This window comes from Astatotilapia calliptera, chromosome 6 (assembly GCF_964374335.1).
Source record: "Astatotilapia calliptera chromosome 6, fAstCal68.1, whole genome shotgun sequence".
In the NCBI taxonomy this organism is placed as follows: domain Eukaryota; kingdom Metazoa; phylum Chordata; class Actinopteri; order Cichliformes; family Cichlidae; genus Astatotilapia; species Astatotilapia calliptera.
In genome coordinates, this window is record NC_137427.1 from 28,961,652 (window position 1) to 28,986,445 (window position 24,794).

Below are 24,794 nucleotides of genomic sequence, written 5' to 3' on the forward strand. Positions count from 1 at the left end.
ATGACCGCTCGCAGTCGCCCTGCGCGCAAAAACGCGTTCGTCCGTTTCGGTTCGGAAAAGTGCGCTCAAACGTGAGGACAAAACTGAGGACTTCGACTCGAGAATATGCTGGCGGGCATCGACCTCAACAAACCGAGAGCTCAAAGCCACGCGTAAAGGAGGAATGGGGTGCAAGGATGCCTCAGCTTCGCTCCTTCAGACGCTCGTCCTGTCCCTGCTGTGCGCACAGTCGCTGGGACAGGTCTTCAACCTCACGCTGTCTGTTAAAGAGGGTCTTCCGGCCAGAACTATCGTTGGAGATCTGGGAGCGGGACTAAGCAGGCCGAGCACTGGGTTTTTCATCTCAGAAAGCAGAGACTCGTATGTTTTCAGAGACTTGGAAATAGACGCGGACACGGGCATCATCTCCACAGCTGTAGTCCTGGACAGAGAGAGCAGGGATAAGTATGAATTTGTGGCAGCCACTCTCACAGGTGAGATGATAAAAGTGACAATAGAGGTGAAAGATGTGAACGACCATTCTCCCGTGTTCCCCTCCGAGCAGGTTGAGCTGGAAATATCAGAACTGAGCCCACCGGGGAGTCGGTTTCAGATTGAAGGTGCTAAAGACCAGGATGAGGGCGAGTTTGGTACTCAGGGATACAGGATCACAGAGAGTGAGATGAGTGACTTATTCCACCTGGATTATCGCAGTGGACCTGAGAACCACCTCAACCTGGATCTAGTTCTTAACAATAAGCTAGACAGAGAAGCGCAGGACTTGTACACGCTGACAATCGAGGCCTTTGATGGGGGGATCCCAGCCAGGACTGGGACTCTTCAGGTGAACATCCACGTCCTGGATGAGAATGACAACCCGCCTGTGTTCAACCAGACTGAATATCACACCTCAGTGCGTGAGGATGCTCCAGTCATGTCTGCTGTGTGTCAGGTGCAGGCCACTGACTATGACCTGGGTGACAATGGCAGACTCACATATGAGATCAACAGGAGGCAGAGCGACCCAAATGAGGTTTTCTCCATCAATGAAACCACCGGGGTGGTCTATCTCAACAAGCCGCTTGATTTTGAGACTCAGGCTTTTCATGAGTTGATCATCAGCGCGAGAGACAACGGGGTTCAGCCTGAGTACAGCAGCACTTTCGTGGGTGTCAGAGTGCTTAACATCAACGATAACAGCCCCACCATCAGTGTACTGTTTCTCAGTGACACAGGAGATGCTGTGGTGTCGGAATCAGCAGCAGTCGGGGACTACGTAGCCCGGATTTCAGTGTCGGACCCCGACCTCGAGGGGGAGAGAATCACTGTCACACTCGAGGGAGGTGATGGGAAGTTCACCCTGAAGCAGACAGATGACTTTCTGTATGCACTGTGTGTTAACTCTGAGCTGGACAGGGAGGAGAAGGATTTGTATGAGCTGAAGGTGCAGGCATCAGATTTTGGCAACCCTCCCCTGAGCAGTGAGACGGTTTTCCTCCTGAAGGTGTCGGACATGAATGACTGTTACCCAGTCTTTGAGAAGGATGCGTATCTCATAAGTATTTCTGAAGATGCTCCTCAGGGGAGTTCTCTCATCCAGTTTCAGGCTCGAGACGCAGATGAGGGTGCAAACTCAGAGGTCCGATACTCCATTCTGAAGTCCAACCAGGACAGCCTGATCGACATCGACCCGGAGTCAGGCCTGGTCGCCACAGCTGCAGCTCTGGACAGAGAGACGCAGATGGAGATATGGTTCCTGGTGGTGGCAGCGGATGGAGGAGAACCGGCTCTGTCATCCACAGCGACAGTCACGGTGCTCGTGGAAGACGTCAACGACAACGAGCCAGTGTTCGAGCAGCAGCTGTACAATGTGTCCATACTAGAGCAGAGCGATGTTGGAAGCTGCTTTTTACAAGTATGTTGGAGGATATTCAGCATCATTTTGGTGACTTATCTAAAAGAACAACACATTATTGTTTCTGAATGGTTCTAATTACATTTTCTGTCCAAGAAGGATCCACAAGATGATAATAATGATAATAATAATTGGCACTGAATCAGAAAAGCTTATTAACAAGGCAACAAATATATTTTTTTTTTTACAATTTGGGGAGCTGACACTCATATGAAATCACATGCATATTTATTTATTTTTTTACAAGAACACATCCACACACAGACCAGGGGAGCGTTTCACTTGACTTGGCACTCATCTCAGTAAAATATCAGCTAACATGGATTCACAGAAACAAAAATAAAGATATCTTTGTAGGTTCTGAAAGATTCACAGTAAATATCCAGCATCTTGTGCTCTTTTGCTGTGTCTGTCTTACGTCTTATAAGACAAAAGTAGCCTTCAGTCTGTTTGCACAAAGCCGTCAGTGTTCCTCCTAAAGATGCTCAACATGCACCCTTTCCAGCTTAGCTCTGTGGCTTTAGTATGACAGATGTGCTGCCTGGTACCACACTCCAGCAGGCTGGCACAAAGTGCATCCCAACACAAAGGAACATTTGTTTAAGGGCACATTTTCTGCAAACAAGAGATTTGATGAATATATAAGGACTGAAAATTTCTAAACATCTGGCTGACTTTTAGTTGTTTAGTTCCCGATTCGAACTTTAGCTACGACGCTTCAGAATACTGAAGATGTCATCCAAAATAAATGCGAGAACTAGCAGGAGCAGAGGTAACCAGAATATCTGGGAAGTCGTCTATAAGGAACCCCCCTCTGTCGCATGATTTTGCAAACGCAGCACATATGCTTTATTCTAAGAAGCAAGCTTCAAAAAACTGACTGGGTTTGCGTGACTGTCCAGACCTTGACCCGTGTCTTTAAACTTCCTTTGATCAGAGTTCACAAACTGGGAGGTGATATCATCTTTATGACTGTAAAATGAGCGCTCTATCTGTGAGACATGTCTGCAGTCACAGCCACAGGCAGACATGAAAGGAGCTGCACAGGATATAAGGCGCGTTTTTACTATAATCTTTATACTGCAGGGATGGTCCTCGCCCTTTGATTGTGGGGATTTTTTATGCTTTTATTATGTTGACTCTCGCTGTCAAAGGAAGACGCGTATTATGATTCATAGTACAAAGCTTAATCTAAAAGCTGGCAGTTACTGTAGTATGGGAGTGCTGTTTTACAAGGAATATTTCTTCTAATATATAAACACTTAAACATACCAAAAACTGCTAATTTTTACATAAAGTATTTGAGTAGGAGCACTTCATAATTTACTATATACATATATATATATATATATATATATTGCAGTTATGTGCACACAAGCTTCATAAGATGAGGGACATGAATTGAAACACAAAGCATGAATGAATTCATGTGAAACTGCATGAACCACAAAGACTGTCTAGTGTGTGCTTTGATTCAAGAACAATATATTCGTTAATGCAGTTATTGATTAATAATAATTAGTCAGTTATTAATCACGTCCATGTCATTTCATACTGAACTCTTTCGTTCTCAGATCACTTAAAAACTGGGCAGCGATGAACACAAATGTCGTAATCATTCAATCATCACTAACTAAGGGGCGATCGTGGCTCAAGAGTTGGGAGTTCGCCTTGTAATCGGAAGGTTGCCGGTTCGAGCCCCGGCTCGGACAGTCTCGGTCGTTGTGTCCTTGGGCAAGACACTTCACCCGTTGCCTACTGGTGGTGGTCAGAGGGCCCGGTGGCGCCAGTGTCCGGCAGCCTCGCCTCTGTCAGTGCGCCCCAGGGTGGCTGTGGCTCCAATATGGCTTGCCATCACCAGTGTGTGAATGGGTGGATGACTGGATATGTAAAGCGCTTTGGGGTCCTTAGGGACTAGTAAAGCGCTATATAAATACAGGCCATTTACCATTTAAGGAGGTGTTCTTCCTCGCTTCATCATATAAGTTCAGTTATATTGTTGAGTTATTGATAAAGGCCTTGTTATTATTTTCATTTTCAACGAGCAGTATCAGGTACAAAATCTAAGCTCACCTAAACCAAATAATCTACCTGTGGACATTTTTCAAAAGTGTTTCTCTTAATTCTTTATATTTTTATTAAACATATTACATGTTTTACCTTTGTTTTATTTTTAGCATTACAGTGTAATTGTTTAGGGTTTCCCCTTTAAACATGTGCTTATTGAAATAAAGGATCAAGGCACCATTTTTACCAGAAAGGTAACAGTTACCTGTTAAAGTTGTGAAGAAAATCATCTTAGATGATCATAATTACACCATATGCAGCACATATAGCACATTATAGGCTGATGATAGGTTTTAAATTAATTATTTAATGTTTTTTTTTCCCACATATGACCTTAGATATGAATATATAAGTTTTACACTAAATTGTTCCCAGTTATTCTGCAGCACTGGTTTTAATTGAATTTGTCTTTTGTGTTAACGAAATGATTTAAGATGTTTTCATTTTTGCACCTCCTGTTTTCATGCCTGCATTTCTCTTCTCTTTAGGTCGTCGCTACAGATGCAGACAGCCCTGAGTTTGGGACGCTGCTCTACTCTCTGTCTGATGGCTTCGACAAACAGGCCACACATCCGCTCTTCCAAATAAACCCCCACACCGGAGAGCTGTGCGTCTCCCAGGATATTGATCGAGATACGGGACAGACAGTCCACGACATCCTGATCAAGGCTGAGGATCCAGTGAGTGACACGCAGATATATAACAGTGGATTTCATTTAAACAATTCGTCCCTAATTTCTGGGTCCTAATAAAATTCTCTCCCTCAGGGAGGCTTGAGTGCTCAAACCTATGTGCACATTGAGATCGAGGACTTGAACGACAACGCTCCAGTGTTCAGCCCTGAGGAGTACACCGTGAGCATCAGCAGCCACGCGCAGCCTGGCACAGAGATCGTCAGCGTTATTGCCACTGACAGAGATTCTGGCAGGTTTGGCCAGGTTACCTACGACCTCCTTCCTGGCGACATGTCCACTTTGTTTTCGCTGGATAAACAAACAGGTAGGGCCGTAAAGATGTGAGAACACTTTCTGTTGTAGTCTGAACATAAGTGTGTGGACACAATTTCCAGTGAACCAACTGTTGCTTTTCCAATACTGAAATAAATAAAGCTTTGTGTAGGTTTCAGTCTTGGTAAAGGATAGCATTTTGACTTCTTAAGCTTGATTTGTCACATTGATCCAATCAGTAGTCTTTAAGTAAACCGTGTGACTGGCAGGCTCCATTATTCAGGGATAAACGACTGCTTACTTTGTGTAAGTCCCCATGAAATGATTGTCAATGTCACAGCTCAGCAGGGGTGATGCAGAAAGCCCCAAAAGGCTTAGATCCCCAGGTGGCTAAGGGGTAAGATAAGATTCGTGCTCAGCCAAAATTTAACACCATGAAATGGATAAATTATAGGAAAAGAAAACTTTAATCTGATACTTTTCTGCCTGCATTTGTTTATATAGACATATATTGATTCTCTTGCACTTATAAGATGCATTTTGGTTACAAAAACAAGCCCTGTCCTTCCCATCTGTCAATATAATAAATGTGAAGTGTTGTGAATCTCATTTCACACATTTGAAAAGCAGAAAGGAACTGGGGAAAAATAAAAACATTTTAAATTAATTTCTTTATGTCGTATTTTTCTTCTGTAGGAATGCTTCTCCTGACCTCCACTCTGACCCACCTGGGCACAGCTAATGTAAAGCTCTTGATAACAGCACAGGACGGAGGAGGCTCGATTTCAGTCAGACCTGCAGAGGTCACGATCAATGTTTTACGCAGTGCTCAGGCTCCAGCTGTGTTCCAGAGGTCACGTTACGCTTTCACAGTGCCTGAGGACGCACCACCAGGGACACCTGTGGGGACGGTGCAGGCCATCAACCCAACAGGTTAGACGTGTATTATCTGCTCTTTATTATCCAAACTGATGTTAGAGCAGCTGGGAGAGAGTCATCACAAGGTCCCAGACTCTACCTCTGCTGAACATCACTACAGCAACGGGAGAAGTTTAACAACTAAGATTTTGTTGAGTTACTGTAGAGGACACAACATACACCATATGGGGGAAAAAAGCACTGGGGTCACCTGTAACTTCACCTGCTCTGCCGCTTCTTGGCTGTAACCCCACTAATAGGTGATCAGGGAATCACTTGGAGGGACGAAATCCCACAAACTTACTTGTTGCATTGTTGAAGTAACATTCTCAAATTCATTGAGCCATTTTGGCACCATGATGCTAAAATTTTATACTCCAATGGGACTGAAGCAGCTGAGTTCAATAACAGAGAGGTGTGTCCCAATACTTTTGTTCATATAGTGTAATTTGTCAGTCCAATTATACTCTGAGAGCTTCAAACTCTCAGTAAAGGATCTGAATCAGTCCCTCAAAATAAAACATCAGTTTTAAAGCTGAAAAACATTTTGAACATTTTATAAGTTTCTCTCTTCTTTATGCTTTTGTCACGAGTGCAAACAAAAGGAACAAAGCGTAAAAGTGTTCTTGCATAATAAAGCTATAGTAAAAGCTTCAAGCTAGTCCTGCTCCAGCGTCCTGCTGTAATCACGTGCTGCTGAGAGTTACGTTTGTGTGAGCAGAACTCTGAAAATCACTGAGTTTGTTTTTGGCCTCCAGTTCAAAGAAATTCAGTTCGGATGGTTCGTAAACTTTATCAGCTTTATGGTAAGATAAGCTAAACAAGCAAAGCTAACATCTGTATCTTGAAATATATATTTTTTAAACCTATACAGCTGTTTAATATGAGGTGGATTAGTGTAGGTACTGACATTATCGTGCTTCATAGGTCTCTTGAAACATAATAACTGGATTTAGACACATTCAGAATAGGTGGCTGTTACACAAAGGCATTAATATCCCAACAGATGATTGCGACAGAAAAGTTGCTCAAATCTCCTTTCAGACATGAAGAAGCTAAAGTTTAATCTTTAATCCCTTTGAGTCTCACGAACACATGACAGATAATAAAGAGTAGCTGTGCAGTGTACTGCATCTACATCAGAAACAATCCTGCTACAGATCAACCTGCTCGTTTTCTTCCTTGTTGTTCTAAACTTATTTATTGGGCGCTTTCTGTTAAATATAACAGCAGGTTGTGGTGGCAACAGTTTAAGTAATAGAAGAGTGGATATCATTTATAATTTTATTCTCAGTATCTTAAAAAAACCTCTGCGTAGATGGTTTTCAAAGAGTAAAGGGATTCATAATTATCTCCTCATAGTCTTGTTTTTCCACCGAATGCCTTCAACAGCTAAACGCCCCAACAGCACTAGACAGTCATTCAAGGCTGTCTAATCACCTAAGAGATTAACACTTCGACTTAAAGCAGAAACAGCAGAATTGGGGCTGTTTGACAGGAGTCAAGCACCATTAAGCTCTCTGCTTGTTTCAGGAGTTTTTAGTTTACAGTCGAAGCACAACAAACACTTGCAGGGGATTAATGGGATCTTCTGGCCTGTGCTTTAATTACTTAAAGTGTATTAGCGTGTGTGTGTGCATTCAAAGTTACATCTGATTAAACCCCAAGACATCTAGAACAATGTCTTTAAATGTCTAATTTATGTAAGCCCTTTAAATTTTTATGACTATTTCAAAGGGAAGAAAGTGTTTTTTTTGTTTTTTCTACAGACTCCATGGAATCTGTATCTTATCGAATCTCTTCTGGAGACCCTCAGAGTTTGTTCTCCGTTCATCCAAAGTTGGGTCTGATCACTAACCTCAAGCCCCTGGATCACGAGTCTCAGTCGTACGCTCTTCTGGTTCTTCAGTCCTACACCGACGCCTCTCCCGTTTACAGCACCACCCAAGTCAACATCACTGTAGCTGACGTTAATGACAACGCCCCCATTTTCCCCAAACATAGTGACACCATCACGGTGTCACAAAACACTCGACCGGGAACCGTGTTGTTCATCGCTCACGCGCATGACTATGACAGCGGTGCCAATGGTCGGGTGCAGTATTACCTGAAGAGCAGGGAAAATGGCGTGTTTGTTATTGATCACAATCTCGGGACGGTTACGCTAAATGAGAGTTTAGAGATGGATCATCAGCAGGGATACAAGCTGGAGATTGTGGCCAAAGATGAAGGAGAACCTTCCCTGAGCTCCACCCTGACCCTCTCAGTAAACGTAGACCAAACGACTGCCGAAGACAGCCTGGCATTTGAGACCTTGATCTATCACGTGGAGATTGGGGAGGGCTACAGGAAAGATGCTCGGGTCATCCAAGCGAGGGCTCACCGAACCCGTGGAGCCCACATTTCAAACTCCGGCATCATCTACTCTTTGGAAGGAGAACCTGGCTTCCCTCTGGTTCCGTTTCGGATTCACCCAAAGACGGGATGGTTGTATCTCTCAGCCAACCTGGACTATGAGACAGAGTCCAAGTATCATTTTCGAGTGTTGGCTACGGAGGCTTCACTGTCAAATACCACGGCTATGGCCACAGTGACGGTGCTGGTGCTGGATATCAATGACAACGCCCCGGTGTTCAGCAGGGACGTTTACTACTTCACTGTGTTGGAGGGGTCGTCGCCACAAGGTCTGGTGGGAACCGTCAAGGCCGTGGATAAGGATTCTGGGAAAAACAGCCAGTTGTCCTATCTCCTGCTCTCAGATGGGAAATTCTTCCGAATCAATGCTAAAACAGGTACAAACACATCAAGTAACACCACCTTAAAGTTACCTTGTGCTCCATGGTCACCTATGTGACATTAACCTTTCTCCATTTTCTGCCAGGTGAAATCATCAACTGGGTGGCACTGGACCGGGAACAGTACAGCCAGCACAGTCTGAAGGTGATGGTGACAGATCAGGGTCACCCTCGTCTCAATGCCACCGCCATCGTTCACATCCTGATCGCCGACATCAATGACAACGCACCGCAGTTCACTTACCTGCCAGCCAGTAAAGAGCTGAATGTGCAGGTAAGAACGATGCGTCTTCATCACAACGTGATGCAACTACTGATGCAATCAAAAGCAGTCTTGATAAATTACAGTTACATCTGCGCTCCAAACTGCACATGCTTCTCAATAACATTTAGCTGTTGTTGCCTTTTGATGCATCAGGAAATGCATTTGTCACTTTAGCGGTAAAACTCAGGAAGTTCACATCTAGGCAAAAAACAAATTGTTAGTCTGTAAAGGTACTTTAATGTTGTTTTGATTAATACCTAACCAAAATGACAAGCACAAGGGCAGGAAAAAGTCCTTTACACTAAGAAAAAACAGAAATAAGAAGAAGACACAGAAATAGTGAAGACAGACACAGAGCAGCTCATGAAGCAGGCAGTTAAAGACATGGAAAAGAAAAACTACGTGAAAACTAAGTACAGGTCGACGAGTTAATACAAAAAAACATGACAATATTCCCCATATACCAGCATTATTTAATATTAGAAATTATTACACCGTCACAACATCCCCCACATGTATCAATACATGCTACACAAATTGATATATTATAGATTTTGGTGTCATCGTGTTGTCTCTCAAAGACCTAGTACCAGGCAAAAATGATCTAAGTGGGATAATTTATCTAAGTAATACTGTAGCATGTGTATATGCTAATAAGGACCATGTATGATCACTACACAACATATTATCAGCACACATTAAAAAGCAAGTTTAAGGAGAGCAAATATCAAAATATCATAAATTACTTCAAGCACTAATTTACTGTGAACATAAACGTATATATGTGCCATGAAAAAATGAACTCGAGATAAATATGACTTAGTGTCTAAGATTAGATACAGTTGTGCAAATTCTACACTATATCTTTAGTGTATGTGTTGTTATGTTGTCAGATGTAGTTATGCGCTCTACGTGTTCACTTCAGATATGGGCTGGTCTACAGTCAGGATCCTTGGTCACGAACATGTTTGCCAAAGACTTGGACGCAGGAGAGAATGGAACAGTTATTCATTCACTGGTCACAGGTGAGCTGTAAACGTGTGTCCTGACTGACTATACAGACTTGGTCTGAAAAAAAGTTTTTTTTTAGCTGCATGGGATGTTTTTGGTAAATTTTATGGTTTTTAGGGTGCTGAATCTAAAAATGATCTCCATTTCCCTCAATCACGTAATCACGTGAGTTCACATAAAAAACAGCGATGGAAAAAAATAAATATTATTATTACAATTAACTATGCATAGTGTTTCTGAGATTCCTTACCTTTCACTATGAACAAAATAAACCTGTTGGGACACGATCATCTGAGCTCCTCATGCCACCAAGCCCACCGCACCCCGACCCCCTGTCCTCAATTCCTCACATTTTCTATTTATATTTCTCTTGAGTTTCACTCTTAGAAATATTAAATTAATGTAAGAAATTATTATTGGATATGTTTTTTTGACTCAAGTATAGGATACCAGACTTCAGTTTAAAAAGGGGCATCGTACGCTTAATTAGACTAAAAACAAGAGTTGTGGAAGCAAACCTGACGAGGATGGAATTTAAAAGATATTTTTCATAGTTTCAGTGAGTAAAAATCTATAAGAAACAGTCAGAAAATCCCGTGCCGTTTTTTTGTTGCAGACCTGTGTTATTAACAGTTCGCTCTGTTCGCATCTCTTTTTGTCTGCTTTCGAAGATGATGATCTGGAGCACTTTGAGATTGACAGCGAAACTGGAGATATCACAACAACAGAGCTCTTCAACCAAGATGCAAAAGCGTACTACACTCTGAAAGTGACCGCCAGGGACAGCGGAGTCATCTCTCAGGAGGACACTGCAGTCATTCATGTACAGGTACGGGCTGTGCTCCAGTTAGGCCACACCTTTAAAAACAGTGACATATTATTTAATTGCAGTATGAACGATCAGCTTTAAGTCAAGAGATTTTACAAAAATACTGCATTAACTGTTTTGGAAGTTTACACTCATTTTTATACAGTACAGTATTTTATTGCTTTATTGTTTGTATCTTTTCATGCTAACTTTAAATTAATAACCGTAAAGAGTAAAGCTGGGTTTGGACAAGTGCTTTCCTCCCATAATCCAAACGGAGGGAAAAAAGGTAATTATAGCAAACTAAAACTTTGTCTTTTTTTTGTGCTTTTCAGATTCATGGATTAGAAGATCCGTACGGCCGCTCCGATCGCCAAATTGTGAGACGCATTTTGGTGCGGGAGGACACGGAGCCTGCGACTGTTATTGGCTCTGCACATGTTTCAGATAAAGGGAGATTTCACTATTCCATCACTGAGGGGGACGGGGGTGTTCACTTTGGGATCGACAGCTCCTTCGGTGACATATACATCAACCAGCCGCTGGATTACGAGGCTGCCATGCAGTACTTCCTCGTGGTTCGTGCTGAGGACGCCAGCCTCATTCCCATCGTGAATGTGTCTGTTCTGATTTGCGTGATAGTGGAGGATGTGAACGACCACACGCCCTGGTTCCCTGATAAACTGGTGATGTTTGGTCTGAGGGAGGACGCTGCAGTCGGATCGTTGGCGTACGCTTTTCATGCCAGAGACGCTGACGGGACCTTTCCAAACAGTGCCCTCCGCTATGAGCTCGCCTTTGACGCTGAAGTCAGCGGGTCATCATCACCCTTCCCCTTTCGGATCGACCCTTACACGGGGAGCCTGACTGTAGCAGCACCTTTAGATCGCGAGAGCACCCCCAGCTTCGCATTCACTGTAACAGCCACAGATCAGGCGAAGGAGAAGAATGAGCGTAAACAGGCTTCGGTGACGGCTCAGCTTTTCCTGCTGGACGTGAACGATAACCGGCCGGTGTTCGTATCGGCAGACACAGCTCAGGTGATGGAGGACGCAGAGGTGGGGAGTCTGCTGCATCATTTTGTGGCCATAGATGGAGATCAAGGTGAAAATGGGATCGTTTCCTTCTCTATTATTTCTGGAAACAAGAAAGGCTTGTTCACACTGGAGGAGAAGACAGGTATTTGTGATTTTTGCACAGCGGAAAAAATTTATTCTAAATAAAATTTTACCTAAAAAAAAAAACTCATCAGACTCACCACATGAATATCAGACATATGAACGTCTGCTGATTCACAGTGAATTCAAACATCAAACATTTCACTTTTAAATGTGAAAATTAATTCTTCTTTTATTTCCTTCCTTCTTTTTCAGGCCTCTTGCTTCTCACTGCCCCGTTGGATTATGAGACAGAACGTTTCCACCGTCTGACCGTCCGTGCGCTGGACCAAGGCCTGCCCTCACTCTCCTCCACCCAGACTCTGACAGTGGAGGTCGGGGATGTGAATGACCAGGCGCCTGTGTTTAGTCAAACCATTTACACCGCCACTGTGGCAGAGAACAGAGACCCTGGAGAACCAGTGATCAGGGTCTCTGCCACTGATGAGGATTCAGGTAATAATTCATTTGACTGGCGATACGTCAGAGGTAATACCAACAAATAATGGCTGAAATGGGACATTTATACTGAGGTAGTGTACATTTAATTTTGAGCTCCAACTATTTAAAAATTCCTAATTTTTGATTATATTTCACAGCATTTAAATTTAGTTTGAAATTGCCCTGATATTAAAGTGGAGACGGCAGTTTCCCTGTGAGCTACCTAGATGGCAGCACTAGCACATGTCCATGAAGCCTAAAACCATAAATCCGCTAACCATGAAAAGATGAAGGCATCAAAATAAAGTAGGAGCCAAATTGCAAAACTACAGCTTTTCCTGGCAAGACAAAGTACAACAGTCCATGTTTATTACTTTTTTCTCGTACCATGTGCCGTAATGCAGCTCAGCTTCCTTGTCGAACTTCAGCTCTGCTGTTTTTTCACTCCATTAACAGTTTAATTGAAACCACACCCTGCTGTTTTCCTCATATGCTTTTCGGTTTGTCTGCTCTGCTCATTGCACATCCCACCGAATCTCATTCACCCGACTCTTTAATCATATTCCCAAATCTACACATCGACACTGTTTATTTTAACACATCGCGCACGGGGCCTTCTACATCCCTTTTCGTCTCCTCATTGTTGACAGTAGGATTCTTTTTAAATACTGGAGATGGAGGGCGTGCGGCAGGGGGACCTGTACAGGAGGGGTTTCAATGTGAACTAACATTCTTGGGGGTGAGAATTGTCCAAGAACAGCAAGCAGACAGCTCCTCTGGGAAATCTGAAAGGTCCTCTCTCATCATGATTTCCATAATCCAAGCCATCTGTGCCAATAGGCGCTGTGTGTTCTCATCCATCTCCTCAAATCGCCTCGTCTGGCAGGCCGGCCTGCTCTCCCACCAGTCTCATTTGATTATCATTTGTGCTGCTTTTTTCCCTGCAAACTCTCACCAGAGATGACCATTGTTTTGTGTCTCTGATGATCTATGTATGTAAGTTTCCATGTGCTGGAGTCAATCACAGAAGAGCTGCAATGTGAATGAGTGTGACAGCTAAACTTCTGAGCCTTCTGGATTTCCCTTTGTTAAGCAAGAGTTGAGATTTTGGGAGGGATTTTTTTTTTTAAAGAGTAACTGTGCTGTCTTTGTGTTCAAAAGAAGAGTTTGATTATTTACAAAGAGGTTTGATGGTAAGATTTGGTCATTGTGCCAGGGTTGCACTTTGGCTGAAACTTAAATGTTTTGATGGAACACTTTTGTTTGTTAGTACCCGGAGTGGGAATTGTTTATGGTTGTTTATGCACAAGAGACAAAAGTGACACGGTTTACACCAAAAGAGTTATGAAGAAGACATTGACAGAGTTTTGTAGTTTTGACACCTACCAAGCAAACCAAGTTAACAGCAATGTAAATTAAATCAGTGAACCAAACAAAGCTAAGCAGAAGAAGTCTAGTAATCGAGTTATGCTCTTATAAAACATCATACAAGTGTGTGAATAGACCGTAATTTCAAAAACGTGCAAATGCCCCGTGATTCAAATGTTTTACTGCTATCAGCATAAAAGATATCTTAGTAATCATAGCCTTAAATGCTATACGCATTCCTCGCCTTGTTCTATCTTCTGAAACTAACGTGATGTGAAACGTGCATCATTGTGATGGTCATCAAGACCACAGCTTGCACGTAAAGTTGAAGTGAACTCTGCGTTTGCTTCGTATCACAAGAACCATAAAAGCTGCAAGCAGCAGGCTTTCGCTGAGGTTTTAACTGCCTTGTGAAGTTCAGTGGCCACATTGTTCTCTTTTCCTTGAGATAAGCGCTGCCTGAAACAGAAGCAGCAATAAACATGAATGGACTTGAACTAAAGTTGAATGTGTGAGGTAGATAACGATTCAACGACTAGAGGTATCGGTTTTTCTGGAGATCGTGAGCATAAAAATGCACTGTGTTGTTTTTGACATCCATAGTCTCATTAGAGAAGCCACATTTTTTGTCTCACCAGTGTTAAGGCCATTTATATCTACTTGAAACTGGAAATGTTTTTTTCAATAGAGAAACTAGCGTGTATCGTTTGTCGGGGAGCATATCTGTAATGTAAATCACTGGATTTCTGTAATTATGCAGCATCATCTGATATATGATCAAGTTGATTTTTTTTTTCTATTAACCTTGATTTTCCTTTTTTTTTTTTTTTTGCTTGAGCATTTGTTTTGAGGTCTGTGACAGCATTTACATTCGCCTCCTGTGTTCATGTCCTCAGAGGAGAACGCTGTGGTGTGGTACAGTCTGCTGCCGGGTCCCGGCTATGAGCTCTTCAGCATCAACCCGTACACCGGCCTGATTACCACCACCTCCTACCTGGACAGAGAGCAGCAGCAGCATTTTACTCTCAGAGGTAGGACACATAAGCAAACATCTGTTAGTCCTGAGCAATAACATTTTAAATAACAGTTTTCAACAATAAAAGCCAGAAGTAAAGCACGTATCTATTAACAAAAATGAGAAAGTTTAATTATAAGTTCAGGGTTAACAAACTCAAGGGAAAATCGGCAGTTGTGCAAAACAATGCAGTAAAAGTCACATGTTTAATGACTTCCAGAATGATAACTCTGAAGACATCAGAATTATGCTCAGAAACTAAGTAACTCATCACCAAAATGGATTTTTTTCTGTAATAAATCAGAGCAATCTAATACAACAACAGTGGTAAAAGGAAATCTTGTGTTTGTCAAGTGTCGTGACAAACGCGCCAGTCAGTCGTACAGCATTGGGCAAAAGTCTTGGGAAATAGGTGGAGGAGTTTGTTGAAACGTGTAAAAAAGTTTTCTTCTAATGCTTTAAGTAGTCTTCAGGAATAATTCTCCAGGCTTGTTGAAGGACATCTAGAGCTCTTCCTTGGATGTTGGCTGCCTTTTTTTCGGTTCTCTGTCAAGATGATACCACACTGCTTCAGTAATGTTGAGGTCCGGGCTCTGGGGAGGCCAATCCAAGACTGATGGTGTTTAATGGTGTGTTTTTCTATGCAGGTATGCTTTGACTGCATTGGCAGTCTGTTTGGTATCATTGTCAATCAGATACTTTTCAGATAATATTGCATAGTTGAACAATACCTGACGGTACATTTCTACGTCCATAACTGGTTGGAATGCAGCCGCAGACCATGACTGAGGCTCCACCGTGTTTTACAGATGGCTGTAGACACTCACTGTTGGATCTCTGTTCTGACTTCTTCCCCACATATTAAGATGATTTGAGCCAAAGATTTCAAATTCATTTTCATATCACTCCATAAGACCTGATTTTCATTCTAGTTTTTCTGTAACTTCAACCTTTTCTCCTGTTTCTATTCTTTAAGAATAGCTTCTTGAAAGCCAATAAGACCATTTCTGATGAAGCTTTAGTGAACAGCAGATGGATCAACTGAAGGGACAGATACATCTCTCAGGTGCTTTGTCAGGTCTTTGCTGGATTGTTTTCCGATTTGTTAAGGACATGACTTTTAGATTCTGTTCATCTCCTGCAGATAGTTTCTTACTCTTGCCATTTCTTCTTTTTTCCTCCAGTTTCCTCAGATTTTATAAGAACGTGGTGCACACTAAGTTTTCAGCCAACAGGTCTTTAAGAATCATCTTGTTGGTGCAAAAATACATTACTATTCCTGTCAAATGTGTTATGTTTGGTATTTTTTGTGGATATAACCAACGATGAGATGTGTTTTTATGGCAGGGCGCTAGAAACAAAGGGAAAATGAAACTGAGAATGAGTGAAAAAGCAGCCAATGTTTAGCAAAAAGACTTTGAAAAACCTCCAGAAAGACCTGGAGAACTATTGCTCAAGACACAAAATATAAAGAAATAAGGGGTGGCTCAAGGCTTTTGCACAGTACTTAAAGTCAGTGCAAATTTCTGTAATTGTTCAATTACAGCCTGTCAGGCAGAAGATACAATCTGCTGATGAGGCAGTCTGTATGGAGGTGATGTTTGTGTTGAGCTGCCCTGTTATTGCATCACTAATGGCTATGATCAAGATGTCCTGAGGAAAACTGGTTTCAAAGACATCCCAGCTAATGTGACAACAGCTGTGTAAACAGAGGAATTTGATTCCTTTCATATCACGACCTTGCTTGCTTAGCCACACACTCACAACGATAATTGGGTGAGAGCCTGCATCTGAAGGGTTATACAAATACTTTCATTCTGTACCTTCTCCTTTGTCACGCTTCACCGGCAAAGCCGTAAAGAATTTAAGGTCGACTTTCTCCGTTAAAGCAACGTTATTCAGCAGATTGATTTATGTTAAGGAAACAGAAGACTGTTAAAGGGCTGAGCTACAGTATAGCTAACCTCTTCTGACTGCGCCGCTACACCCTTCTGTCTTTTCGAGAGTTTGCTTTCGCTCTCACATGGGTGCCGTGCAGTAATTACATTCAACAGATTCACCAGCGTTTGGTGAAATGTTTTCACATGTTTTACCATAATATTTGTACAGTTGCCAGTATAATTAAAAATAAAGTCCCAGTAATTAAATATAATAACAGGAAGGCCTGAATATTTAGAAGCCACGCCAAAATCTCACAGGGCTTATTGGGAAACACTGAAATGAATTGGAAAGAAATAAAAAAATTCTTGTCAGCATGTGTTAAAAGCTGTGTCTCATTATTTTCCGTTGACTGATTTTGGAGTTTTTACTGCTATTAAACATCCAATCTGGCCACACAGTGTCCAGACACACAGCCAATAATTGCCTCATTGCTGTGTTGTAAGAAAGAATCTTGAGTAAAATTGTTACATATAATGTGTACAGCATGGCTTTTTAAAATTATACTCTAGTGTTGAATGAGTTATTAAAATAACAGCGTGTGACATATCTGAGACATTCAGACATTAAGACATCAGGTTTACAATAGCTACACTTTGCTTTTGGTGCTATTTGGATGCTATTTAAAACATGCCAAAGAAAAATAGAAAAAAGGGTCTAAAGAACATGCTAATAGTATTAGGCACTTGTTGTTTAAAACATCAGTACTTATTATAAAGCCTGTGGGTGTCAAGCATTTGAATATTTTAGTAAATAATTAAAAAAGAACTGGTGAGGAAGCCTCTGTGTCCTTCCTTTCTGTTCCTATCTCCAGTCCAGGCTCGTGACAGCAGCGCTCGGCCACTTTCGAGCACGACGACGGTGATGTGCTCTGTGCTGGATGACAACGACAACCCCCCAGAGTTCATGCAGTCATCCTTCCGCATCAGCATCCCGGAAAACCTTCCTCCTGGGGTCATCCACACCGCCCAGGCCTCTGACCCAGATCATGGAGAAAATGGCACCATTCACTACTCCATAGTTGGTGAGAAGATCAGACCTTGTTTTGTATTTCAAGCAACTTGAAAGTTTTACCTGTACTTCATGCCGTCATTCAGTGAATTCAAGGCTACTACTGTAATGATGCCACCTTTGCAACAAGTCCATTATTGGCTCGCATAAAGTGGCAGCTCAGGCAAAGTTGCAGAGCAGGTTAGTTGAGTGCTGATGCAGTCTGAGCAGCTCTTGTAGGTGCGTAACTTGTGGGTAGTCCAGTATTTTAGAGCATATCATTTATTTAACAGTTAAAGACTTGCACAAACTGTCTGTAGTGAAGGGACAAGCACAGCTTATCTACTAACTTCTTGGTTCAATATTGAGCTGTGTGCATATAATGTTTCTGCTTGGAGAGACCATTAGCAGCATACATTTAGTCTGACCTTCAGATAAATGAAGCAAGCAAAATTCTAAATGGATGAATGTCTGACTGCTTGCTTTCAAGACATCAAAAGTGCATTGTTGAGTCGAGTGGCCAAAGTTAAAGTGGAATTATCCTTTATTTCCTTTCCACTGATGTCATCTCTGATTGTCTGCAGGTGAGGACTACAGAGGTCGGTTCACCATCAACAGTCACACCGGAGCCATTAGCACCACACAGGTCCTTGACCGGGAGGAAATGCAGAATTACACACTCACCATCCAGGCCCGTGACTATGGCCCCACCCCACTCAGCTCCTTCACCCAGCTCCATCTGGTGCTGCTGGACCAGAACGATAACATCCCTTCCTTTACCCGCAAGAACTATCATGCCTCTATCAGCGAGGGCCTCCCCGCAGGAGCTGAAGTCCTGCGTGTAAGTGCGTCGGATCCTGACGAAGGGTCTAACGGGGAAGTGACCTACTCCCTGACAGATGATAACAGCCAAGGGGCCTTTTTAATCGACGCCTTCACGGGAGCGATCCGCACCACCAGGTCTCTGGACCGAGAGAGCAGAGCTCAGTACAGCCTCAGAGCTGTCGCTACCGATGGATGCACTCAGGGACCGCTGAGCTCTTTGGCGTCGGTCACCATACAGGTGGAGGACGTGAACGACAACATGCCGGTCTGTGAGCAGACTCCCTTCAACGCATGGGTTTCCATGAGGACGCTGGCGAACCAGATAGTTACCACAGTGACAGCAGCAGATGGGGATCAGGGTGAGAATGGGACAATACATTATGCGTTATCAGACGAGGACAATCTGTTTGACATCAACACAGAGACTGGAGAGATTTCGCTGAGAAGACGAGTGAGAGCGGGTTTCTCTGGGAGGAAGCTGCAAGTTGTCGTTTCAGACAGAGGACATCCTGCTCTGACCTCTACCTGCCTGGTTTTTATCCATCTGAAGGGAGAACACGAAGGACTGCAGTTCACAAGCAAAGTCTACAACGCCAGTGTCAAGGAGAACAGCAGAGCTGGTACGTTGTATCTGTTTGTCTTGTTTTCACCGATACCACTGAACAGCTCAGTCATTGTTTTTGTCTTTTTCTTTCTAAAGGCACTTGGATTGCAAAGGTGGAGGCCAACGACCAAAGCAGCAGCAGACAAAGAATAACATACACCATATTTAGCGGCAACGAGAACCAGGTTTTCTCCATTAACCGTCACACTGGTAATTAAAATGTTAATTTCTAAATACAACTTTTTAACCAATAAAACCGTCTAATCCCGCAATTTAGGTTTTCTGTTAGTTTTTTGTATTATCCCTAAATTACCACTTTTCAAAAAAAAAAAAAAAATCAGCTTTTCTGGTCCTTCTGCATTTTTTAATACATAAGTATTTCAAAACCATGTATGATTTTATCATATTTTCCCCCAAATTCCTTTTTTTGACTCACGTCTACATAAAGTAACCGTGCAGACACACCAAGTCAAATACACAATCTCATACTGATGTTGGACTGAACGTTCACCACAAAAACTTGAACCTAAAAGTACTTCTGTCGACGCCTTTGTTGTCAGATTGAAAGCTGTGTTTTTCTTTCCACTACTTTACCATGACTTTTCTATTATTTGGTGAAAAGAGGCCAAAGAGGAAAAGGCCCTGTTCACAGAAGGGCGTGAAGTAAGATGTCAATTAAGATTATGATTTGTGTTTTTAAAAATAAACCTTATTGGCTTGATATTAACTGAGCTGTACTTCCTTTTGAGTGCAGCTTTTACCTTCATGTTACCGTCTTATGTAGGTGAAATCCGAGTGCAGAAGGATTACTCTCTGGACTTTGAGGTGAACCCCCACATCCAGCTGGTGGTGCTGGCTGACAGTGGGCTGCAGACAGCTCACTGCAGGGTCTCCATCACTCTGGTGGACATCAATGACAACGCACCACAGTTTGAACACAGCAGCTACAGGACAGCTGTCTGGGAGGGCCAAGTGCACAATACCTACATTATGCAGGTAAACTTTCGGTAATAACGCCCTCATTGATGTGAGATGCATGCAGTGATCCCTCTAATACTGACCGCTTCTCATATTTTGAACAGGTGTTTGCCTCCGATGCTGACAGCGGCATGAACGGCCAGATTGAATACTCCATTCTCTCTGGTAACCTTAATGGAGCTTTCATTTTGGACTCTGTACGAGGAATCCTTGCGACCAATGTTTTACTGGACCGCGAGATCACTCCATCATACAAGTATGCTCAAACTGCTCAATAAAAAATATTAAGTAAAACTTTATTGCACACATAAAATTGATTCTACTTCCAAAATGGAATCAGCTACAGTTGCATGTTTCTTCTACTTCACTTCTTCGTAAATGTTAAAGCATTTTAACTGGCGTAGTACAGCAATTATTTTGGTGGCATTTTACAATCTTCCTACAGTCCTGGTGAAAAGAAGATACACCTTCTTTCATTTCTAAGCTTTTACGTATCAGGATATAATAAAAATGATCTGGTTCTTAGCAGGTCTTAAGCTCGGATAAATACAATATCAGATAAATCACAAAACGGGGCATATTGCACCCACTCTGCCTCCTGAGCTGCAAAACTTCTGGAACAATGTCTGCTGGACAGATAAGATCAAATGTCTTGTTAGGTGAAAACCACACACAGCATATTAGCAATAGTCAAGTGTGTGGTGATTTGGGACCTGGGCACCTCGTATACCAAGTCATCTAGACTCAAATATGAGGCCATGTGCCTGACAGGTGAAGTCTGAAATTGGGTCATGTAACAGGAAATAGATCCCAAGCACAGCAGCAAATCTACAAAACAAAAGGGAAAAGAATGAAGGCGTTGCAGTGACTCAGTGAAAGTCCAGACCTCATACTGATAGAAATGCTGTGGCAGGACCTTAAGAGAGCTGTGCACAAACAAAGTACCTCAAACCTCAATAAGCTGAAAAAACATTGCAGAATGAGCCAAATTTCCTCCACTACCATGTGAGAGGCTGATAAAGTCATACAAAAACGATTAGTTCAGGTTGTTGCTGCCAAAGTTGGTGCTACAAGCTACTGAATGATGGAGTGTGCTGAGGTTTTTCACACACTGTTTGGCTTAGTTTTGATAAATAACTAATGATATGGTGTAATGTGTTGTTGCTCATCTGAGGTTGTATTTATCTGATCTTAAGACCTGCTAAGGACCAGATTATTTTTATTTTATTTTTATTTGTAAAATGTTAGAACTGAAAGAGGGCGTACTTTTTTCTACCATGACTACAGGTGAAGATTTTCAGGATTCAAGGTAGCAGCAGTTTGGTTTTTTTTTTGGTTTTTTTTTTACAAAGTACTGATTTGTCTCTTTTACAAGAAGGGGCCAAGACAACGTAATAAATCTGAATTAAGCCACCCATGGAGCCTGTAGTTACAACTGACAGTAAGCCTAACCCTCTTCACTGCACTGGTCTTCCATTTCTTTGAAAAGCAGAAAGGAATAAGATAAGATAACCTTTATTAGTCCCACACGTGGGAAATTTGTTTTGTCACAGCAGGAAGTGGACAGTGCAAAAGTTATGAGGCAAAAATTAGAATACAATAAGAATAAATACAGTACACAGCTGTACAGAATAGAATAAAATAAAATACTATATACAGTAGAATAAAATAAATATACAATAAGATAAAAATAGAATACAAATACAAATACTATATACAACTGAGTAAAAATACAACGATGACAGAAAGGATTATTGCACTTAGTATTATTGCATATGTATGGATGTGTGTGCTTGATCAGTTAAAGTCTTTATTATGGAGTCTGACAGCAGTGGGGAGGAAAGACCTGCGAAATCTCTCCGTCCCACACCGTGGGTGCCGCAGTCTCCCACTGAAGGAGCTGCTCAGTGCTGTCACAGTCTGCTGCATGGGGTGGGAGATGTTGTCCAACAGGGATGACAGCTTAGCCGCCGTTCTCCTGTCACTCACCACCTCCACTGGGTCCAGAGGGCATCCTAGAACAGAGCTGGCCCTTCGGATCACCCTGTTCAGTCTCTTCCTGTCCCCAGCAGAGATGCTGCCGCCCCAGCAGACCACGCCATAAAAGATAGCAGAAGCCACAACAGAGTCATAGAATTTCTTCAGGAGTGGGCCCTCCACTCCAAACGACCTGAGTCTCCGCAGCAGGTACAGCCTGCTCTGCCCTTTCCTGTAGAGGGCGTCTGAGTTATGAGTCCAGTCCAGTCTATTGTTCAGATGAACACCAAGGTACCTGTAGCTGTCCACAGCCTCAATGTCCATACCTTGGATGGAATAAGACTTGACTAACTTTTCCTCCTCCACATTACAATAAAACAGGATTATATCTTTGTGATTGTGGGTGTAACCAAAAAACTGTTTTACTCTGAGTCAACAGGCCCGCTCAGCTGAAAAATGGATTTGAGAATTTGACTAAAGCTCAGTTGTATTATTTGCTAATTTCCTACCTTTCTATATTACAGGCTGGTTCTACAGGCAGCAGACAGGGGGAATCCTCCACTGAGCAGCACCGCCACCGTTAGGGTCCAAGTGGTAGATGTCAACGACAACAGCCCTGCCATTCCCCCCATGGATCCTGTACTTATAACTGAGAGTAAGCCTAACTCCTGTCAATGCACTGCTCTTCCATTTCTTTGAATGGCAGAATCTCTTCAGTACATCAATACTTACAGTTTTTGTAGGACAAGATTTAAATCCAAGTTCATTGTAGTTTAAACTACAATCTGCTATTCTCTGCCTAGATCTGCCAGCAGGATACATGGTGACCCAAGTGACTGCAAATGACGTTGACCTGAGCTCGACTATCACCTACAGCTTCTCAGACAACAGCAGCACCAATATTCCCTTTGCTATCGACCGGTATACTGGCGTCATTACCCTGACTCGAGCCCTGGACTATGAGGAGCAGACAGAGTACACTCTGACGGTCTGGGCATCTGACTCAATTCACCAGACCAATGGAGAGGTTAAAGTTCAAGTGCTCGATGTCAATGACAACGCTCCAGCGTTCACCCAGGACTCCTACCAGGTGCAGATACAAGATTTTTCAGTCAGATGGTTGAAAGCATTCATAATCTTAATTATGTGGTACTCAAAATATTCCCCCATATATATAGATATATAGATATATATATATATTCCCCCCTCTAGCAGAGGCCTGCGCTCTTCTGGACAGCACCTTATATACCATATACCAGCACCACATATATAATAACTCATCAAAGTTTGGATTGGATCATTTTCCTAAAAGCCCGTGGCCTAATTGAATGAAAGTTAGAAAAGGAGGTGGAATATGTAAAGAGTAAAAACTTTCAGTAGATTCAGAAAACTTTCTGCAGATGTGATTTGCTCTTTGTTTTTCTCTTGGAGGTGGAGTTATCAGAGCTGGTCTCAGCAGACACGTTTGTCGTGTCCGTGTCAGCTACCGACAGAGATTCTGAACTCAATGGCAAGATCAACTACAGACTGCTTTCATCTCCCCTGCAAGGCTTTTACATCCAGCCAGAGGATGGTAAGGAACGGTGCAACTCATGAAAAGGGAAAGTGCTCCCATACATGATGTATGAACACTGACAGCAAACGATTACTCTATACTCTTTGCGCACATGTATATGGCACATGCAGTATCTAAGTATACCAGAGTTACTATACTCTATACTCATACTCTACTGATATCAAATGTTATGACTGTCTAGTGGTATGATTTCTATATTTAGGAGTTGCTCTCTACATTGAAGGTATCTTTACTTGCACAGTTAAAGTCATGCATGCCTTAACCAACGGCACACTGAAAACCTGACTGGGAGCAGCTCAGGATACAGCAGGAAATGATACTTGGACTTTTTCTTCTGCCAGTAGCATTTTAGCAATGTGGAAATATATTTTTGAAGTCTTGTGCTAGTGAGGTTCTTGGACAAGAGCGAAAAAAAGCCGATTAGAAGTCAGCAAGATAGAGTGCTTTGGATGAGCCGTGCCTGTGTTATTATCTCCCTTTTAAGAATCCCTAAACCCAAGAAAGAAGATAAATCCTACATAGCTGAAACCAAACCAGCTCCCCTCAGTTCTGGCCAGTTCTCTTTCACTTAAGAGTAATTTATGGGCTTTTACCAGGTTTGAACCCCAAATTTAATATCAGAGAAATGCATTTGCCCTGTTTTGTGGTGAGATGCACTAATGGAAATTTGCAGCAATGTTGCCGAGTATGGTGTTTTCTGTGGTACGGTGTGTCTCTGTTAGAGTAGAGCCTCAGAGTGAATGCAATCGTCCTGTAGAAAACCTTAAGTGGCACTGAAGTGGAATAATAAATTAGATGAACAGACACTTTGTTGCATTTCACCAAGAAAATTGCCCTTCCAGTCAGCACATGGAAATAATGTTGCAATGCTGTGTCTAATGACCACGGTAGTTTTGATTTAACCCTTAATAAATTGATAGATTGTTACAATACACTGATCTTAAGAGGAGCAAATCCTTCAACTGTATATTTCTTAAACTGAAGGCCAGGTCTTTGAATTCAGTGAAGAATATTTTGGTCTAAATGACCATATAACCATGTATTTATTTGCTTCCTGATATGAGCTTCTTTTCATATCAGGATTGTCCACCTTTCTTAGTCTCCGAGTGCTTCTTGAAATATCCAGTGTGCATTGGGATCATTATTCTGCTGCATTGAGTCTGTTAATCCATCTTCACAAAGAAAAATGAAGCATCTGGTGTTGTGCTGCTCCTCCTGGG

General features: G+C 42.3%; 1 protein-coding gene across 1 annotated transcript in view; it reads left to right on the forward strand.

The window, feature by feature from the left end:
• The first annotated feature begins 41 nt into the window (after positions 1-41).
• dchs2 (dachsous cadherin-related 2) overlaps positions 42-24,794 on the forward strand; it is a 29,594-nt gene continuing 4,841 nt past the window's right edge. The window contains exons 1-19 of the mRNA XM_026171498.2: positions 42-1,894; positions 4,450-4,641; positions 4,729-4,960; positions 5,605-5,841; positions 7,596-8,618; positions 8,708-8,895; positions 9,812-9,911; positions 10,569-10,726; positions 11,041-11,884; positions 12,079-12,318; positions 14,568-14,702; positions 17,439-17,648; positions 18,199-19,059; positions 19,140-19,253; positions 19,828-20,039; positions 20,126-20,277; positions 22,523-22,653; positions 22,802-23,088; positions 23,430-23,571. Coding sequence (XP_026027283.2) covers positions 164-1,894; positions 4,450-4,641; positions 4,729-4,960; positions 5,605-5,841; positions 7,596-8,618; positions 8,708-8,895; positions 9,812-9,911; positions 10,569-10,726; positions 11,041-11,884; positions 12,079-12,318; positions 14,568-14,702; positions 17,439-17,648; positions 18,199-19,059; positions 19,140-19,253; positions 19,828-20,039; positions 20,126-20,277; positions 22,523-22,653; positions 22,802-23,088; positions 23,430-23,571 — 7,189 coding nt within the window. The 5' untranslated portion in view covers positions 42-163. The remainder of the gene's footprint in view (positions 1,895-4,449; positions 4,642-4,728; positions 4,961-5,604; positions 5,842-7,595; positions 8,619-8,707; positions 8,896-9,811; positions 9,912-10,568; positions 10,727-11,040; positions 11,885-12,078; positions 12,319-14,567; positions 14,703-17,438; positions 17,649-18,198; positions 19,060-19,139; positions 19,254-19,827; positions 20,040-20,125; positions 20,278-22,522; positions 22,654-22,801; positions 23,089-23,429; positions 23,572-24,794) is intronic.